The sequence below is a fragment of the Mustelus asterias genome, chromosome 19, assembly GCF_964213995.1.
Source record: "Mustelus asterias chromosome 19, sMusAst1.hap1.1, whole genome shotgun sequence".
Lineage (NCBI taxonomy): Eukaryota > Metazoa > Chordata > Chondrichthyes > Carcharhiniformes > Triakidae > Mustelus > Mustelus asterias.
In genome coordinates this window covers 67,179,177-67,194,730 of record NC_135819.1, presented here as the reverse complement: position 1 = coordinate 67,194,730, position 15,554 = coordinate 67,179,177, and the positions used below count along the sequence as shown (strand labels likewise).

Genomic DNA, 15,554 nt, shown 5'->3' with positions numbered 1-15,554 from the left:
TCAGAGACAGCTCTGAAAGCTTACCACAGATCTGATCTAAAAACAGACAAGCACATCATGCCCTCAGCATGCTGAATGTGTGTGACGGAACTAGTTTAATCTACAAACTACAGACATTGTGCAGAGACATGGATCATATGCTGCTGTTACGTCACCCAGAACAACTGGCCAACAGGTTTGGCTGCAGCCAAAGTGGAAATGGAAATGGAGTCCAATAATGAAAGATCAGTTGGCAAGGTCACTGATAAAACCTTCCACCTGGCTGCACTCAGCTAAAAAGATAGGCATCTGGAAATTGTAACTCACCTCTTCTGCAAGCAGTTTGGAGCCCAGATCAGTGTCATCCTTATGGGCCGACGGGGCCTGGGAACGACTGGCGAGCTGATACTGGAACTTGCGCAGTGACTGTGCGTAGTCTCCTGTGGTGCGGCTGTAGTTCCAAAAGGAGGTAGGACTGTTGCTGCTGGGTGTACATTCAGGGCTTCCTGTGCACGCACACACACATAGTAAAGGCAAAACATTCAGTGATTAAAAAAGATAGGCAGAAACTTTATCACCCCATCTCAGCTCCACTTTCACTGTTTAGACACTGTCCCCACCTTTAAAATGTGCCCCTGCGTGTGCGCGGTGGGGGGGGGGGGGGGGCACGGAGAATGGGGTTGAGAAACATATCAGCCATGATCGAATGGTGGAACAGACCTGATGGGCTGAATGGCCCAATTCTGCTCCTATATCTTATGGTCTTATTCAAGCAAATACGTATCATGATATGCCCAAAAGTGCCTCAGTAAACTATTCAATGACAGCAAATCTAAGCTTGATGCTATCCTCAGTTAACACAGACAACTCCGGCAAATAAAACAGGAAGCAAGCATAAATGGGTCTTTACGATTGGCAGGATGTGACAAGTGGAATTCCAGAGGGGTCTGTGCAGGGGCCCCAACTTTTTACGATTTACGTCAATGACTCAGATGAGGGGAGTGAAGGCATGGTAGCTAAACTTGCAAACACCACAAAAACAGGTAGGAATTATGTTGTGAAGACAGAGTTTGCACATGGATACAGATAGGTTGAGTGAGCAAAAGGTTGGCAGGTGTAGTATAATGGTTTTTTCCCTTGCCTATCCAAATTTCTTTAAATTATCCTTGTTCACCCAACGCCCATGCAAAAATACTGCAGGAGAGATCACTAGACTGCTTCCAGGAGAGAAAATCCCTTTGTCTTCCCAAACAAAATCCAGAGACATCAATCGTCCTCCAATTAACTGGGTGAACTTAATACAGTAAAATCCTCGCTTAACATTGTAATTGTGTTCCTGAGAGGTGTAACTTTAAGTGAAACGATGAAGCAAATCAGATTTTCCCATTATCACCAACGTACTGGCTACAGAATCTCATCAGAAAAAAAACATTAAGACACTGTACCCAGTAAGCTGAAATACTTTACATTGCTAAATTCCTATATTCGCAAACAAAATAGCATTTAAAATCAAATATATTTTAAAATATAAAAGAAACAGTTTTTCTACATGTCTTCAGCTCGCCAACCCTCCCTCTCCGCAGTAACCAGAGGGTCAGGGAGTGGGAAAGACTGCTCTAAAATGGTGCTGATTGGGTCACACAACCCTGCGTGAGGCCCAGCACAAAACAACATTAAAATGGAACTCCCGACATCCTACATGAATACAGGGCTGTTAAAGTGGACATTAAAGTGGATCAATTTAAAATAGAGACTTACTCTACATATCAGGCTCTGTATCTGAATCTTTCCCTGTACAGTAAAGTTCACATTATATCACAGCACAAAACTTAAGGAATCACTTAAGCCTCAACTAACCCAGCTGACTGCGACCGTGCTTCTCCTCTTCAGAGCGAAGGAAGTTCTCCAGAGATTTCATATCAGTCACGCACTCATCTCGTGTGAGGGGTGCACTGTACACAGAAGGGGCAGATCGGTAACGAGATCTCAGGCTGGAACATTCTGGATTCCCGGCATTGTTGCTGTACAAACATGAATTCTGAACAGGGCTGAAAGGGGAGCCCTGCAGGAAACAGGAAAAATTAAAGTCACTAGAGTTCAGGTAACAAAATCTCAACTTAGCAAGCTTCCCCCTCCCCAAGATCTGTCAAAGCCTTGGTTGCAAACACACCAGCCTACGCACCTTACTTCCCACTGACATTCCCCCACCTCCTCACTGTGTCACAACCAAGGCTCATCACTACTCTAATGTTCTTTCCCACAACTTCAAAGCCAAGGAACACTACCTCTCTGACAATCAGGTTTTTAAAATCAAAGCTTGGAGTCAACCTAGACACATCTCCATTTACCTCCCTGCAAATATGGTTCACCTCAACCCAGACTCGAGCACATAATCTATGTTGACATTGTCAGTGCAGTACTGGGGAGCTGCTGCTTTGCAAAAACAAAGTTAAATGGAGTACTTGCGTACCCTCAACTAGAAAATAATCCCATGTCACTTTGGATGATGAGAAATATTTACCTTTCAACCAACACTCTGAACAGATCATTCAGTCATTATCACATTGCTGCTATGGGAGCTTGCTGCATATAACAGTAATCACTCAAAAAGTATGATTCACTTTTGGAATGATCCGAGGCCATGAAAGGCACTGTATAAATATAAGGCTTTTCCTCCTGTCATAATACCCTCCTCAACATTGGCGACATGGACGGACCACCTTGGCCCCTCACTTCCACTCCTTAATATACAATTCCCAATTATTAACATGAGCTGCTTAACATAGGAACTGTTTGAAACAAAAACCTCAGGATTTGAGAAAAAAATATCAACAAACAATAACCACACTATCACATCTGCTGGTTTGACCAGAAAACCTTGGGGGTTTTTTTTGCAATTTTGATTTGTTTTAAAAATGCCAGTCTCATTATCAGTTCGGTTACTGCAATTACACAGTTCTGGGATTGAGGGGCAAATAACAATTCAGTCAAGAGGGATATGCAGGGCAATTGTGTAGAGTGGGATCACATTTGGTTGATTCCATGGTTCTTGCTACTATGGGTGGCACAGTGGTTAACACTGCTGCCTCAGCTCCAGAGACCAGGGTTCAATTCCCACCTTAGGTCACTGTCTGTGTGGAGTTTGTACATTCTCCTCGTGCTGCGTGGGTTTCCTCCGGGTGCTCCGGTTTCCTCCCACAGTCCAAAGATGTGCGGGTTAGGTGCATTGGCCATGCTCAATTGCCCTTTAGTGTCCCGGGATGCATAGGTTAGAGGGATTAGTGGGGCAAACACGTGGGGTTACGAGGATAGGGCCTAGGTGGGATTGCTGCCGGTGCAGACTCGATGGGCTGAATGGCCTCTTTCAGTGCATTAGGGATTCTATGATTATTCGACTTGAAGCAGATCTGAAATGTAAAGGGGTTTGGACGGGACTGATTAAAGAGAGAGGGTTATGGCCTGACATTTCCAATTGTGATCTGTTTGTACTCAATGTGCGTCAAAAGTGTATTCCAAGTGGGATGATCATCTGCAAATCTGTTATCCGATTTCACAATCTGCAGGCTTTAACCAAGGGCCAAGCTGCAGGAGACCTGGCCACTTCACTAACCCATGATTCTCACACTGCGAATGCCACATAGGGATCAGATTGGCTAATTCAGCACACAGCGAGTGCGCAGCCTGGAACCCTCTTGGTTTGTGAAGATATAAACTCACAGCTAGAATGGCTTGTGCTGACTCCAAGTCTGACACATTTTGAAAATGCTGGGAACCTGGAACCTATGCAGCAGATGGCAGTGTTATTAATGGAATTGGAATGCCAAGAAAAATGGGAATGGAGGCCAAACGACCAGAGGGAACATATGGCAGTGAAGGTCAGGGTACAGGGGTCATAGTCGTCACCTGCTGCCAGAACCCAGCCAGCCTGACTAGAGGATGGAAAGAAAAGACCTTGTGCAATGACTGATTACAATCTCCTGTTGATTCACCGCCAAACAGCAGGGATTTAAATAGAAGCTGTGTTTTCATTTCTCCTTCAGATGGGTTGGGCTACTCCCAGGTTGATCAACATGAAATTCAGTGGGGCGATTGGGGTGGTAGAGCAACAAGGCTTCTTCAGTGTCAACCAGAACTCAGCGCGCAGCATTTTTGCCTCAGAGTCAGAAGTTAGAACATAGAACATTACAGCGCAGTAATAGCATTCAGCCCTCGATGTTGCGCCGACCAGTGAAACCAATCTAAAGCCCATCTAACCTACACTATTCCAATATCATCCATATGTTTATCCAATAACCATTTGAATGCTCTTAATGTTGATGAGTCTACTACTGCTGCAGGCAGGGCATTCCACGTCCTTACTACGGAGTAAAGAACCTACCTCTAACATCTGTCCTATATCTATCACCTCTCAATTTAAAGCTATGTCCCCTAGTGTTAGCCATCACCATCCGAGGAAAAAGGCTTTCACTATCCACCCTATCTAATCCTCTGATCATCTTGTATGCCTCTAATAAGTCACCTCAACCTTCTTCTCTCTAACGAAAACAACCTCAAGCCCCTCAGCCTTTCCTCATACGATTTTCCCACCATACCAGGCAACATCCTGGTAAATCTCCTCTGCACCCTTTCCAACACTTCCACATCCTTCCTATAATGCGGCGACCAGAACTGTACGCAATACTCCAAGTGCGGCCGCACCAGAGTTTTGTACAGTTGCAACATGACCTCCTGGCTCCAAAACTCAATCCCTCTACCAAGCGAACACACCGTACGCCTTCTTAACAACCCTATCAACCTGGGTGCCAACTTTCAGGAATCTATGCACATGGACACCCAGGTCCCTCTGTTCATCCACACTACCAAGTATCTTACCATTAGCCCAGTACTCTGTATTCCTGTTACTCCTTCCAAAGTGAATCACTTCGCACTTTTCTGCATTAAACTCCATTTGCCACCTCTCAGCCCAGCTCTGCAGCTTATCTATGTCCCTCTGTAACCTGCCACTTCCCTCCGCACTGTCTACAACTCCACAGACTTTAGTGTCATCTGCAAATTTACTAACCCATCCTTCTATGCCCTCATCCAGGTCATTAATAAAAATGACAAACAGCAGTGGCCCCAAAACAGATCCTTGCGGTACACCACTAGTAACTGAACTCCAGGATGAATATTTCCCATCAACCATCACCCTCTGTTTTCTTCCAGCTAGCCAATTCCTGATCCAAACCACTAAATCACCCTCAATCCCATATGTCCGTATTTTCTGCAAAAGCTTACCATGGGGAACCTTATCAAACGCTTTGCTGAAATCCATATACACCACATCGACCGCTTTACCCTCATTCACCTCTTCGGTCACCTTCTCAAAGAACTCAATAAGTTTTGTGAGGCACGACCTACCCTTCACAAAACCGTGCTGACTATCCCTAATCAAATTATTCCTTTCCAGGTGATTATAAATCCCCTCTCTTATAATCCTTTCCAATACTTTGCCCACAACAGAAGTAAGGCTCACTGGTCTATAATTACCAGGGTTGTCCCTACTCCCCTTTTTGAACAAAGGGACAACATTTGCTATCCTCCAGTCTTCTGGCACTGTTCCAGTAGACTATGACGACCCAAAGATCAAAGCCAAAGGCTCTGCAATCTCCTCTCTAGCCTCCCAGAGAATCCTAGGATAAATCCCATCCGGCCCAGGGGATTTATCTATTTTTTACCCTTTCCAGAATTGCTAACACCTCCTCCTTATGAACATCAATCCCATCCAGTCCAACAGCCTGCATCTCAGTACTCCCCTCGACACTGAGGTCAAGTCCCACTCTAGGACGTCAGCACATAAATCAAGACAGACGATCCAATGAAGTGCTGAGGGAGTGCTACACTGTCAGAGGTGCCGTCTTTCATCGGCGTTAAACTGAGGTCTGTCCAAAGTCTCTCCAGTGGTTCTAAAAGATGCCGTGTCACTATTTGAAGAGGGGCTGGGGAGATGTCCCAGTGTCGTGGTCAATATGTAACCCTCAATAAACATCACAAAAACAGATCCTCACATTGGTGATTATGGGAGCTTGCAGTACACTGACTGCCGTGTTTCCGCACAGTTACAATCAGATAATAGCGATTTGAGATACAAGTTGAGGTTTAATACTGCTGCCAATAGTTAGATTCCAAATCTCATCCCACGTACCGTATTGAAGCTGCTGCCAGGAGAGTACACCACTGAGGATGGGAAAGATCCGCTCCCCGGTGGAGAAGGCGTCTGCATGGTTGGGCTAAATCCTGTCATGCAGCTGGGGCTGAACTTGGGGCAGGAGCCAAGTGGGCGCTGAGGGCTGTAAGACAAGACGCTCTGTCCCTGTGCAACGCCCGGCGAGGAGCTCTTGGGGGTGGATGCGGTGGCCGGTTTCTGCTGCGGGGTGGTCAGTATCGCTGAGGAGAGAAGAGCTTTGACAGGTTAATTTACTCAAGCATCAGGCTTGGCTAGCCTCCCAAATTCAACTCTCCATAAACCCGAGCTCATTCAAACCTCTGCTGCCCATGTCCTAATTGGCACTTGGTCCCATCCACACATCACCATGTTTGCTGGCCAACAGTGACACCCAGCCTGGCAATGCTGCAATTTTAAAACTGTCATCTCCTTTAAAGTAAAGTTTATTTATTAGTCACAAGTAAGGCTTACATTAACACTGCAACGAAGTTACTGTGAAATTCCCCTAGTCGCCACACTCGGGTGCCTGTTCGGGTCAATGCACCTAACCAGCACATCTTTGGGACTGTGGGAGGAAACCAGAGCACCCAGAGGAAACCCACACAGACATGGGGAGAACGGGCAAACTCCACACAGTGACTCAAGCTGGGAAGGCGCTGTGAGGCAGCAGTGCGAACCACTGTGCCACCCTGCCGCCCAGTCTTTACAAATCCCTCCTCAACCTCTCCAACTTCTTGAAACCCATTGAGATATCTGTACTCTTTAACCTTTACACTCCCACCCCCAAACTCTCCCCACCCCATTAGTCTTCCTTTTCACCTTGGTTTCAGGATATTACCTGGGCTGAGAGATTACAGTTATTAAGAGACTTGAAAAGTAAGGACTTTGTTCCAAATGAGGAATGATTGAGGACCGAGCTGATTGATATGGGGTTATAATTTTTTGGGTAATTAGCACTCACCCCCTTGCACTGGGTTACCAAGGACAATGAGTTTAAATAGAGAAAAGTTGGGAAGAAGGTGGAGAGTGAAGGTCAGCTTTGCAGTTCTCCACACACTGAGCGAGCAGGACATTCACTGCCAGACTGTCCACAGATTCCATCTTTACTGACTGTTTTACTTTAACAGTGAGGTCACACGACACCAGGTTATAGTCCAACAGGCGAGCCTGACGAAAGAGCAGTGCTCTGAAAGCTTGTGATTTCAGATAAACCTGTTGGACTATAACCTGGTGTCGTGTGACCTCTCATCTTGTCCACCCCAGTCCAACACCGGCATCTCTACATCATTACTTGAACAGTAAAGTACTTTGGGACCCCCTGTGGTCACTGCATAGACAAGCCTTTTCTCTCCCAACATTGCACTACTGCTACGTCCCAACCTACCTGGGTTCATCATTCCCAGCAGGGTTTGCTGCTGTGGGGTCATCACTAGGTTGGCTGGAACCACTGCGCTCCTGAAGTAACACCAGAAATCAAACAAAGCATTCAGGCAAAACAAGGTGACCAGCACAAGCTCTGGAAAAAACAGTAAGAGGAAAATTACAAGACGTGCAATGGGAGAGACCAAAGTAAATTCAGACAGCATTTGCATGGGATTCATGTTACAATGCTGGCTCCTTAGACATTCAAATTCTTTCCGAAACAGAAATACACAAAACAAAGATTCAACTCCATGTTCAGTGTGGTGTTGGCTGCTTTCAGCAGAGGCTGGCCGCAGTGGAAAGAGGACTCTGACAGCCTCAGGGAAACAGATGGCCTCTGGTTACTGACTCACTCCACTTAGTGAGTCAGTAACCAGAGACCATCTGTTTGCAAGGAGACAGAAAGATAGGAAATAGGAATAGGCCAATCGGCCCTTTGAACCTGCTCCACCATTCAACATGAACACGGCTGATGCTCTCAATGTCATACTCCAGCCCTCTCCCCATTCCTGTTGGCACCTTCAGAATCTAGAAATCTATCTATTTTCTTCAATATGTTCAGTGATGTGGCCTCCACAGGTTCACCACCCTCCAAGTGAAGAAAGTTCTCATCTCTTCCTAAATGGCTTACACCGTATCATGAGACTGTGGCTCCTTGTCCTAGATCCTCCAGCCAGACGAAACAACATCCCTGCATCCAGCCTGCCCAGTCATAGAATTCTACAGCAAAGGAGGCCATTCAGCCCATTGTGTCTGCACTAGCTCCTGAAAGAGCAACTCAGCTAGTCCCATTTTCCAGCCCCATCTCTGTAGTCCTCCAAATTTATCACTTTCAAATATGTATCCAGCTCTCTTTGGAACCTCCAATGGAATCTGCCTCCACCACTCCCCCCAGTAGCGTATTCCAAACCCCTACATTTGAGTAAAGAAGATTCTCCTCCTCTCAGTCCTAACTCTCTTGCTGACCATCTTGAAATTGTGACCCTCAGTTACTGACATATCAACAAGCAGAAACTGAATATCTTTCTTTACCCTGTCAAATTTGTTTATAATTTTGAAAACCTCAATAAGGAACTGTCAGAATTTTATATATTTCAATTAGATCCCCTTTCATTCTTCTAAATTCAAGTGAATACTGGCCCAATCTCTCCTCGTATGACAAAGAACAAGAGCAAAGAGAACAAAGAAAATTACAGCACAGAAACAGGCCCTTTGGCCCTCCAAGCCTGCACCGACCATGCTGCCTGACTGAACTAAAACCCCCTACCCTTCCGGGAACCATTTCCCTCTATTCCCATCCTATTCATGTATTTGTCCAGATGCTCCTTAAAAGTCACTTTCATATCTGCTTCCACTACCTCCCCCAGCAGCGTGTTCCAGGCACCCATCACCCTCTCGGAGTAAAAAAAAACTTGCCTCGTACATCTCCTTTAAACCCTGCCCCTCACAACGTAAGCTTAGTTTAAGTACATGACTCTTCCATCCTGGGAGAAAGCTTCTGACTATTCACTCTGTCCATGCCCCTCATTATCTTGTAGACTTCTATCAGGTCGCCCCTCAATCTCCATTATTCAGTGAGAACAAACCAAGTTTCTCCAACCTCTCCTCATAGCTAATGACCTCCATACCAGGTAATATCCTGGTAAATCTTTCCTGTACCCTCTCCAAAGCCTCCACATCCTTCTGGTAGAGTGGAGATCTGAATTGTACACTATATTGTTCTATAGAGGTTTATAAGATGATGAGGAGGATAGATAGAGTGGACGTTCAGAGACTATTTCCTCAGGTGGATGTAGCTGTTACTAGGGGGCATAACTATAAGGTGCATGGTGGGAGATATAGGAGGGATGTCCGAGGTAGGTTCTTTACTCAGTGGTTGGGGTGTGGAATGGACTGCCTGCTGAGATAGTGGAGTCGGACACTTTAGGAACTTTCAAGCAGTTATTGGATAGGCACATGGAGCACACCAGAATGATAGGGAATGGGATAACTTGATCTTGGTTTCGGACAAAGCTCGGCACAACATCGAGGGCCGAAGGGCCTGTACTGTTCTATGTTCATATTCCAAGTGCGGCCTAACTAAGGTTCTATAAAGCTGCAACATGACTTGCCAGTTTTTAAACTCAATGCCCCTGTTGACGAAGGCAAGCATGTCGTATGCCTTCTTGACTACCTTCTTCACCTGCGTTGCCACTTCCAGTGACCTGTGTACCTGTACACCCAGATCCCTCTGCCTATCAATACTCTTAAGGGTTCTGCCATTTGCTGTATATTTCCTACCTGTATTAGACCTTCCAAAATTCATTACCTCACATTTGGATTAAACGCCATCTGCCATCTCTTCGCCCAAGTCTCCAACCGATCTATATCCTACTGTATCCTCTGATGGTCCTCATCACTATCCGCAAATCCACCAACCCAAACTTATCAAACCAGTTACATTTTCCTCCAAATCATTTATATATATTACAAGCAGCAAAGGTCCCAGCACTGATTCCTGAGGAACACCACTTGTCACAGCCCTCCATCCAGAAACTCACCCTTCCACTGCTACCCTCTGTCTTCTATGACAGAGCCAGTTGTGTGTCCATCTTGCCAGCTCACCTCTGATCCCGTGCGACTTCACCTTCTGTACCAGTCTGCCATGAGGGACCTTGTCAAAGGCCTTACTGAAGTCCATGTAGATAACATCCACTACCCTACCCTCAATCATCTTTGTCACTTATAGAGTCAGAGTCATAGACGTTTACAGCATGGAAACAGGCCCGTTGACCCAACTTGTCCATGCCGCCTTTTTTTTTTTAAAACCCCTAAGCTAATCCCAATTGCCCGCATTTGACCCATATCCCTCTATACCCATCGTACCTAAATGCTTTTTAAAAGCTAAAACTGTACCCGCCTCTATAAGTGACTACTTCCTCTGGCAGCTTCTTCCAGACACTCACCACCCTCTGAAAAAATTGCCCCTCTGGACACTTTTGTATCTCTCCCCTCTCACCTTAAACCTATGCCCTCTAGTTTTAGACTCCCCTACCTTTGGGAAAAGATATTGACTATCTACCTTGTCTTTGCCCCTCATTATTTTATAGACCTCTATAAGGTCACCCCTCAGCCTCCTACGCTCCAGAGAAAAAAGTCCCAGTCTATTCAGCCTCTCCTTCCTCGAAACTCTCGATCAAGTTAGTGAGACACGATCTCCCCTTCACAAAACCATGTTGCCTTTCGCTAATGCGTCCACTTATTTCCAAGTAGGAGTAAATCCTGTCTCGAAGAATTCTCTCCAATAATTTCCCTACCACTGTTGTAAAACTCACCGGACTGTAATTGCCTGGATTATCCTTGCTACCCTTCTTAAACAAAGGAACATTGACTATTTTCCAAACCTCTGGGATCTCCCCTGTAAGAGTTTTAACAACACCAGGTTAAAGTCCAACAGGTTTATTTGGTAGCAAATGCCATTAGCTTTCGGACCGCTGCCCCTTCGTCAGATGGAGTGGATGTCTGCAGATATCAAGTCTTAAAAAGACCTGGCTGGCTGTAGAGATTTGCATTCTAATTAGTATTCTGTAACTTGATTTCTGTGTCTGTGCACTGTTGGAGAACAGAGACCACTCCATCTGACGAAGGAGCAGCAAGCTCCGAAAGCTTATGGTATTTGCTACCAAATAAACCTGTTGGACTTTAACCTGGTGTTGTGAGACTTCTTAATATTCTCCTTAACTAGTACAACTCCTCCATCCCTTTTACATCCCACTTTATCCCACCTGAAACATTTGTATCCTGGAATGTTAAGTTGCCAATCTTGTTCTTCCCTTAACCAAGTCTCTGTAATACCAATAACATCATAGTTCCAAGTACTAATCCAAGCTCTAAGTTCATCTGCCTTACCCGTTATACTTCTCGCATTGAAACAAATGCACTTCAGTTCACCAGACCCTCTGATTATCAACCACACCCTTCCTGCTCTTCCTCCAAGTCTTACTGACCCTACGCTCTGGTTCCCCTTCAGTTAATTCACTGTTGCTTTGGTTCCCACCCCCCTGCCAAATTAGTTTAAATCCTCCCGTGCGACACTAGCAAACCTCCGGGCCAGAATATTTATGCTCTTCCAGTTTAGATGCAACCCGTCCTTCTTGTACAGGTCCCACCTATCTTGGAAGAGATCCCAGTGGTCCAGATATCTGAAACCCTCCCTCCTACACCAGCTGTTTAGCCACGTGTTGAGCTGCACTATCTTCCTATTTCTAGCCTCACTGGCACGTAGCACAGGGAGCAATCCTAAGATTACAACCGTAGAGGTCCTGCGTTTTAAACTTTCTACATAACTCCCGAAACTGCTTCTGCAGAACCTCATCACTCTTCCTACCTATATCGTTGGTACCAATATGTACCATGACCACTGGCTGGACAATCCTGCCATCCCAGGAATCAGTCAGGTGAACCTTCGCTGCACTCCCTCTATAGCAAGTATCATTCTTTCTTAGATGATAAGACGACCAAAACTGCACACAATACTCCAGGTGTGGTCTCACCAAGGTCCTGTACAACTGCAGTAAGATATCCTTGCTCCTGTGCTCAAGTCCTCTCGCAATGAAAGTCAACATACAATTTGCATTCCTAACTGCTTGCTGTACCTACATGCTTGGTTTTTAGTGACTGGTGTATGAGGACATGTAGGTCCCTTTGTATGTCAACATTGTCCAATCAACCAACTAAATAATGCTCTGCCATTCTATTTCTCCATCCGAAATAGATAACTTCACTACTTCATTTGGAGGCCTATAAACAATTCCCACTGTTTTCCGTCCCTTATTGCTTCTTAGCTCCATCCAGACTGATTCTACATCTAGATGCTGAGCCAATAATCTCTGTCTATTGCACTGATTTCACCCAATCATATCATACCTGTGTATACCACATTGCGCTGCTAATTCATCCACTTTATTGCGAATGCTCTCTGTATTCAGATGTAGTGCCTTTAGACTAATCTTAACATTTTTACACATGATTCTTTTGTCTTATGGCCCTGTTTGCTGCCAGCCCTTGTTTCCTCTGCCTTCCACTTTTGAGACAGAGGTTAGGACATAGAAAGTCTGTGCAGAAACTTTTAAAAGTAAACAAACACTTGAAAAATACTTAAATGGAGATTGCGTGGGCATTTTTTTTCCCCCAGAGAGATGGCATACGTATAATAGACCAAATGGCCTCCTCCTGCACTAGGTTCTGCAATATGAAAACAAACATGCACAAAGGTGAAGCTGAAGGAAGCAACAGGAGCAGACCAGCCACAACCTCGGGGAATTCTCTCAGATGTCTCAAGCATCCCAGAGGGGTGGCCGTGAGAGCAGCCTGCTACACGCAAGCAACACCCCATCTGCTCAGTCCAAATAACCCGCTAAGACCTCCCTCTTTCCCCCCCCCCCCCCCACCCCCATTGTCACCCAGAGCAGCCACCCTCTCACAATTAACCTGTGGAAGATGACAAGCAGCAAACAGGACAGTTACTCACCTATATACCACAGGGGCCAATAGTTGATGTTGTAGAATTTGCTCAGCAATTTGCCTGTCCTGCAGAATGATATTTTTTTTAAAATGAGAAATGCATACACCGTCACTTGAAAATTTTTTTTAAATGCAATCAACGACAAATCAATGTCTGAACTCAGACAGGGGGACTGTAACATAGTAAAATATCCCAAGGCACTTCACAGAAGCATTCACAAACAAAATTTAACAGCAAGCTGGACAAAGGGATATTTGGCAAATTGACCAAAAGCTTGGTCAAACATGTCAATTTTAAGGAATATCATAAAGTCATGGGAAGAGGTAGTGAAGCACAGAAGTGTGACAACTAGTCATAGAGGTTTACAACATGGAAACAGGCTCTTCGGCCCAACTTGTCCATGCCATCCTTTTTTAACCACTAAGCTAGTCCCAATTGCCAGCATTTGGCCCATATCCCTCTATACCCATCTCACCCAAGCAACTGTCTAAATGCTATTTAAAAGACAAATTTGGACCCACCTCCATTACTACCTCCGACAGTTGTCCCAGACACTCACCACCCTGTGTGAAAAAATTGCCCCTCTGGACCCTTTTGTATCTCTCCCCTCTCACCGTAAACCTATGCCCTCTAGTTTTAGACTCCTCTACCTTTGGGAAAATATATTGACTATATAGCTGATCTATGCCCTTCATTATTTTATAGACCTCTATAAGATCACCCCCAAGTCTCCTACACTCCAGGGAGAAGAGTCCCAGTTTATCTAGCCTGTCCTTATAGCTCAAACCATCAAGTCCCGGTAGCATCCTAGTAAATCTTTTCTGCACTCTTTCTAGTTTAATAATATCCTTTCTATAATAGGGTGACCAGAACTGTACAAAGTATTCCAGTATAGAGTACATAGTATCACAGAATTCCAGAGCTTTGGAACTTAGCAAAAGCACAGTCCCATATGGCAGACCAATTAAAATTGATGAAGTCAGAATTAGAGATTTGCAGGTACATTACTGGAACAGATTTAGTCACAGCTGTTTGTGGGAGCCGGCTGTGCACAAATTGGCGTGTGTTTCCCACATTACAACAGTGTCTTCAGTTCAAAAGCCATTCATCAGCTTTAAAGTGCTTTAAGCCATCCCATAGTCACGAAAGGCACCAAAGAAATGCCAGTTCTTTCTAACATGAGGAACTCAATCTTATACTACAATAAAAAATAAGATAGGAATCAAGGAAAAACCACTGACATTTCCATATAGACCATCCCAGCGAGCCCGACGTTGAGCAAGCCCCAGACCAGCATCACCTTTCTGGCTTGCGCTTCTTTCCTCATTTGTATGGTGCAGTCAATGAGGGCAGTGCCAGATACCCCATTACCCACTGGGTTCATTTCTGTGGACACAAATCAACAGTCTTCTAGTCACCGATTTTCAGTAAAGGATAAACTGGTGAAGTGAAGTTTTCTCTCCTCGAATAAGCAGCATAAATACACTCAGCAGCGTGTGGGAATTAGAAGATTTCCAGTTCCTGAGCACCTGGTACCCAAGTCAGGCATCACTCTCCCTCCTGCAGGCCCTACACGCACCCCTGCCCTTGGAAGTCACAAGCTCATACCCCTCCTCACCCCATTCATTCACTCACTGCTCGCTCTTCTTCCTCTCCCCCCTCCTATCTCCCCAATCTTTTTCCCTCCTTGCTTATTCATAGAATCTACAGTGCAGAAGGAGGTCATTTGGCCCATCTAACCTGCACCAACAATCCCACCCAGGTCCTATCCCTGTGACCCCACCTATTTACCCTCCTAATCCCCTGACACTAAGGAGTAATTTAGCATGGCCAATCACCCTAACCCACACATCTTTGGCGTGTGGGAGGAACCCGGAGAAAACCCACGCGGACACGGGGCAAGCTCCACACAGTGACCCAAACCGGGTCTCCCTCACTCATTCGCACACACTCTCTCTCTCTCACCCCTTCCCCTCTCTCTCACCCCTTCCCCTCTCTCTCTGCCTTCACTCACTCTCTAACCTGGTGTTAGACTCCTCACTGTGTTCACTCACTCTCCACCGCTCCTCTCCCACCCGCTTTACCGCCACCGGAAATGCCATGACATATTTCCGCTCTGACGTCAGCCAGAACCTTTTGAACGGAAGCGGGAAACTTAACACGTGATCCAAGACCCCGCCCTTCCCCAGACCCCGCCCTGCCCACAGATTCGCAGACACAGGGAGAATGTGAAAACTCCACATCATGACAGATTCCGCCCCAGACCCCACCCCTTCCACAGACTCCGCCTCCTGCCCCAGACGCCGTCCGAGACCCCGCCCCTTCCTCAGACCTCACCCGGGAACCCGCCCCTGTTCCAGACCCCGCCCCTTCCCCAGCCGCCCACAAGCTGCGCCCCTGCCACAGACCCCGCCCTCCGTCCCAGACCCCGCCCCCTGTCCCAGA

General features: G+C 45.9%; 2 protein-coding genes across 5 annotated transcripts in view; one reads left to right on the top strand and one right to left on the bottom strand.

The window, feature by feature from the left end:
* Window positions 1-15,227, bottom strand: part of tmem209 (transmembrane protein 209) — a 31,292-nt gene extending 16,065 nt beyond the window's left edge. Inside the window, exons 1-7 of one of the 4 annotated variants that reach the window (XM_078235781.1) lie at window positions 15,132-15,227; window positions 14,351-14,495; window positions 13,116-13,174; window positions 7,569-7,700; window positions 6,164-6,405; window positions 1,837-2,041; window positions 307-485 (exon numbers count right to left, since the gene is read on the bottom strand). In XM_078235781.1, the coding sequence (XP_078091907.1) occupies window positions 307-485; window positions 1,837-2,041; window positions 6,164-6,405; window positions 7,569-7,700; window positions 13,116-13,174; window positions 14,351-14,493 (960 nt within the window). In that variant the 5' untranslated portion in view covers window positions 14,494-14,495; window positions 15,132-15,227. The remainder of the gene's footprint in view (window positions 1-306; window positions 486-1,836; window positions 2,042-6,163; window positions 6,406-7,568; window positions 7,701-13,115; window positions 13,175-14,350; window positions 14,496-15,131) is intronic. The other 3 variants (XM_078235783.1, XM_078235782.1, XM_078235784.1) reach the window with 3 other exon arrangements.
* LOC144507508 (carboxypeptidase A1-like) overlaps window positions 394-15,554 on the top strand; it is a 30,424-nt gene continuing 15,263 nt past the window's right edge. The window contains exon 1 of the mRNA XM_078234634.1: window positions 394-448. The gene's annotated coding sequence lies outside the window, so the exon portion shown is untranslated. The remainder of the gene's footprint in view (window positions 449-15,554) is intronic.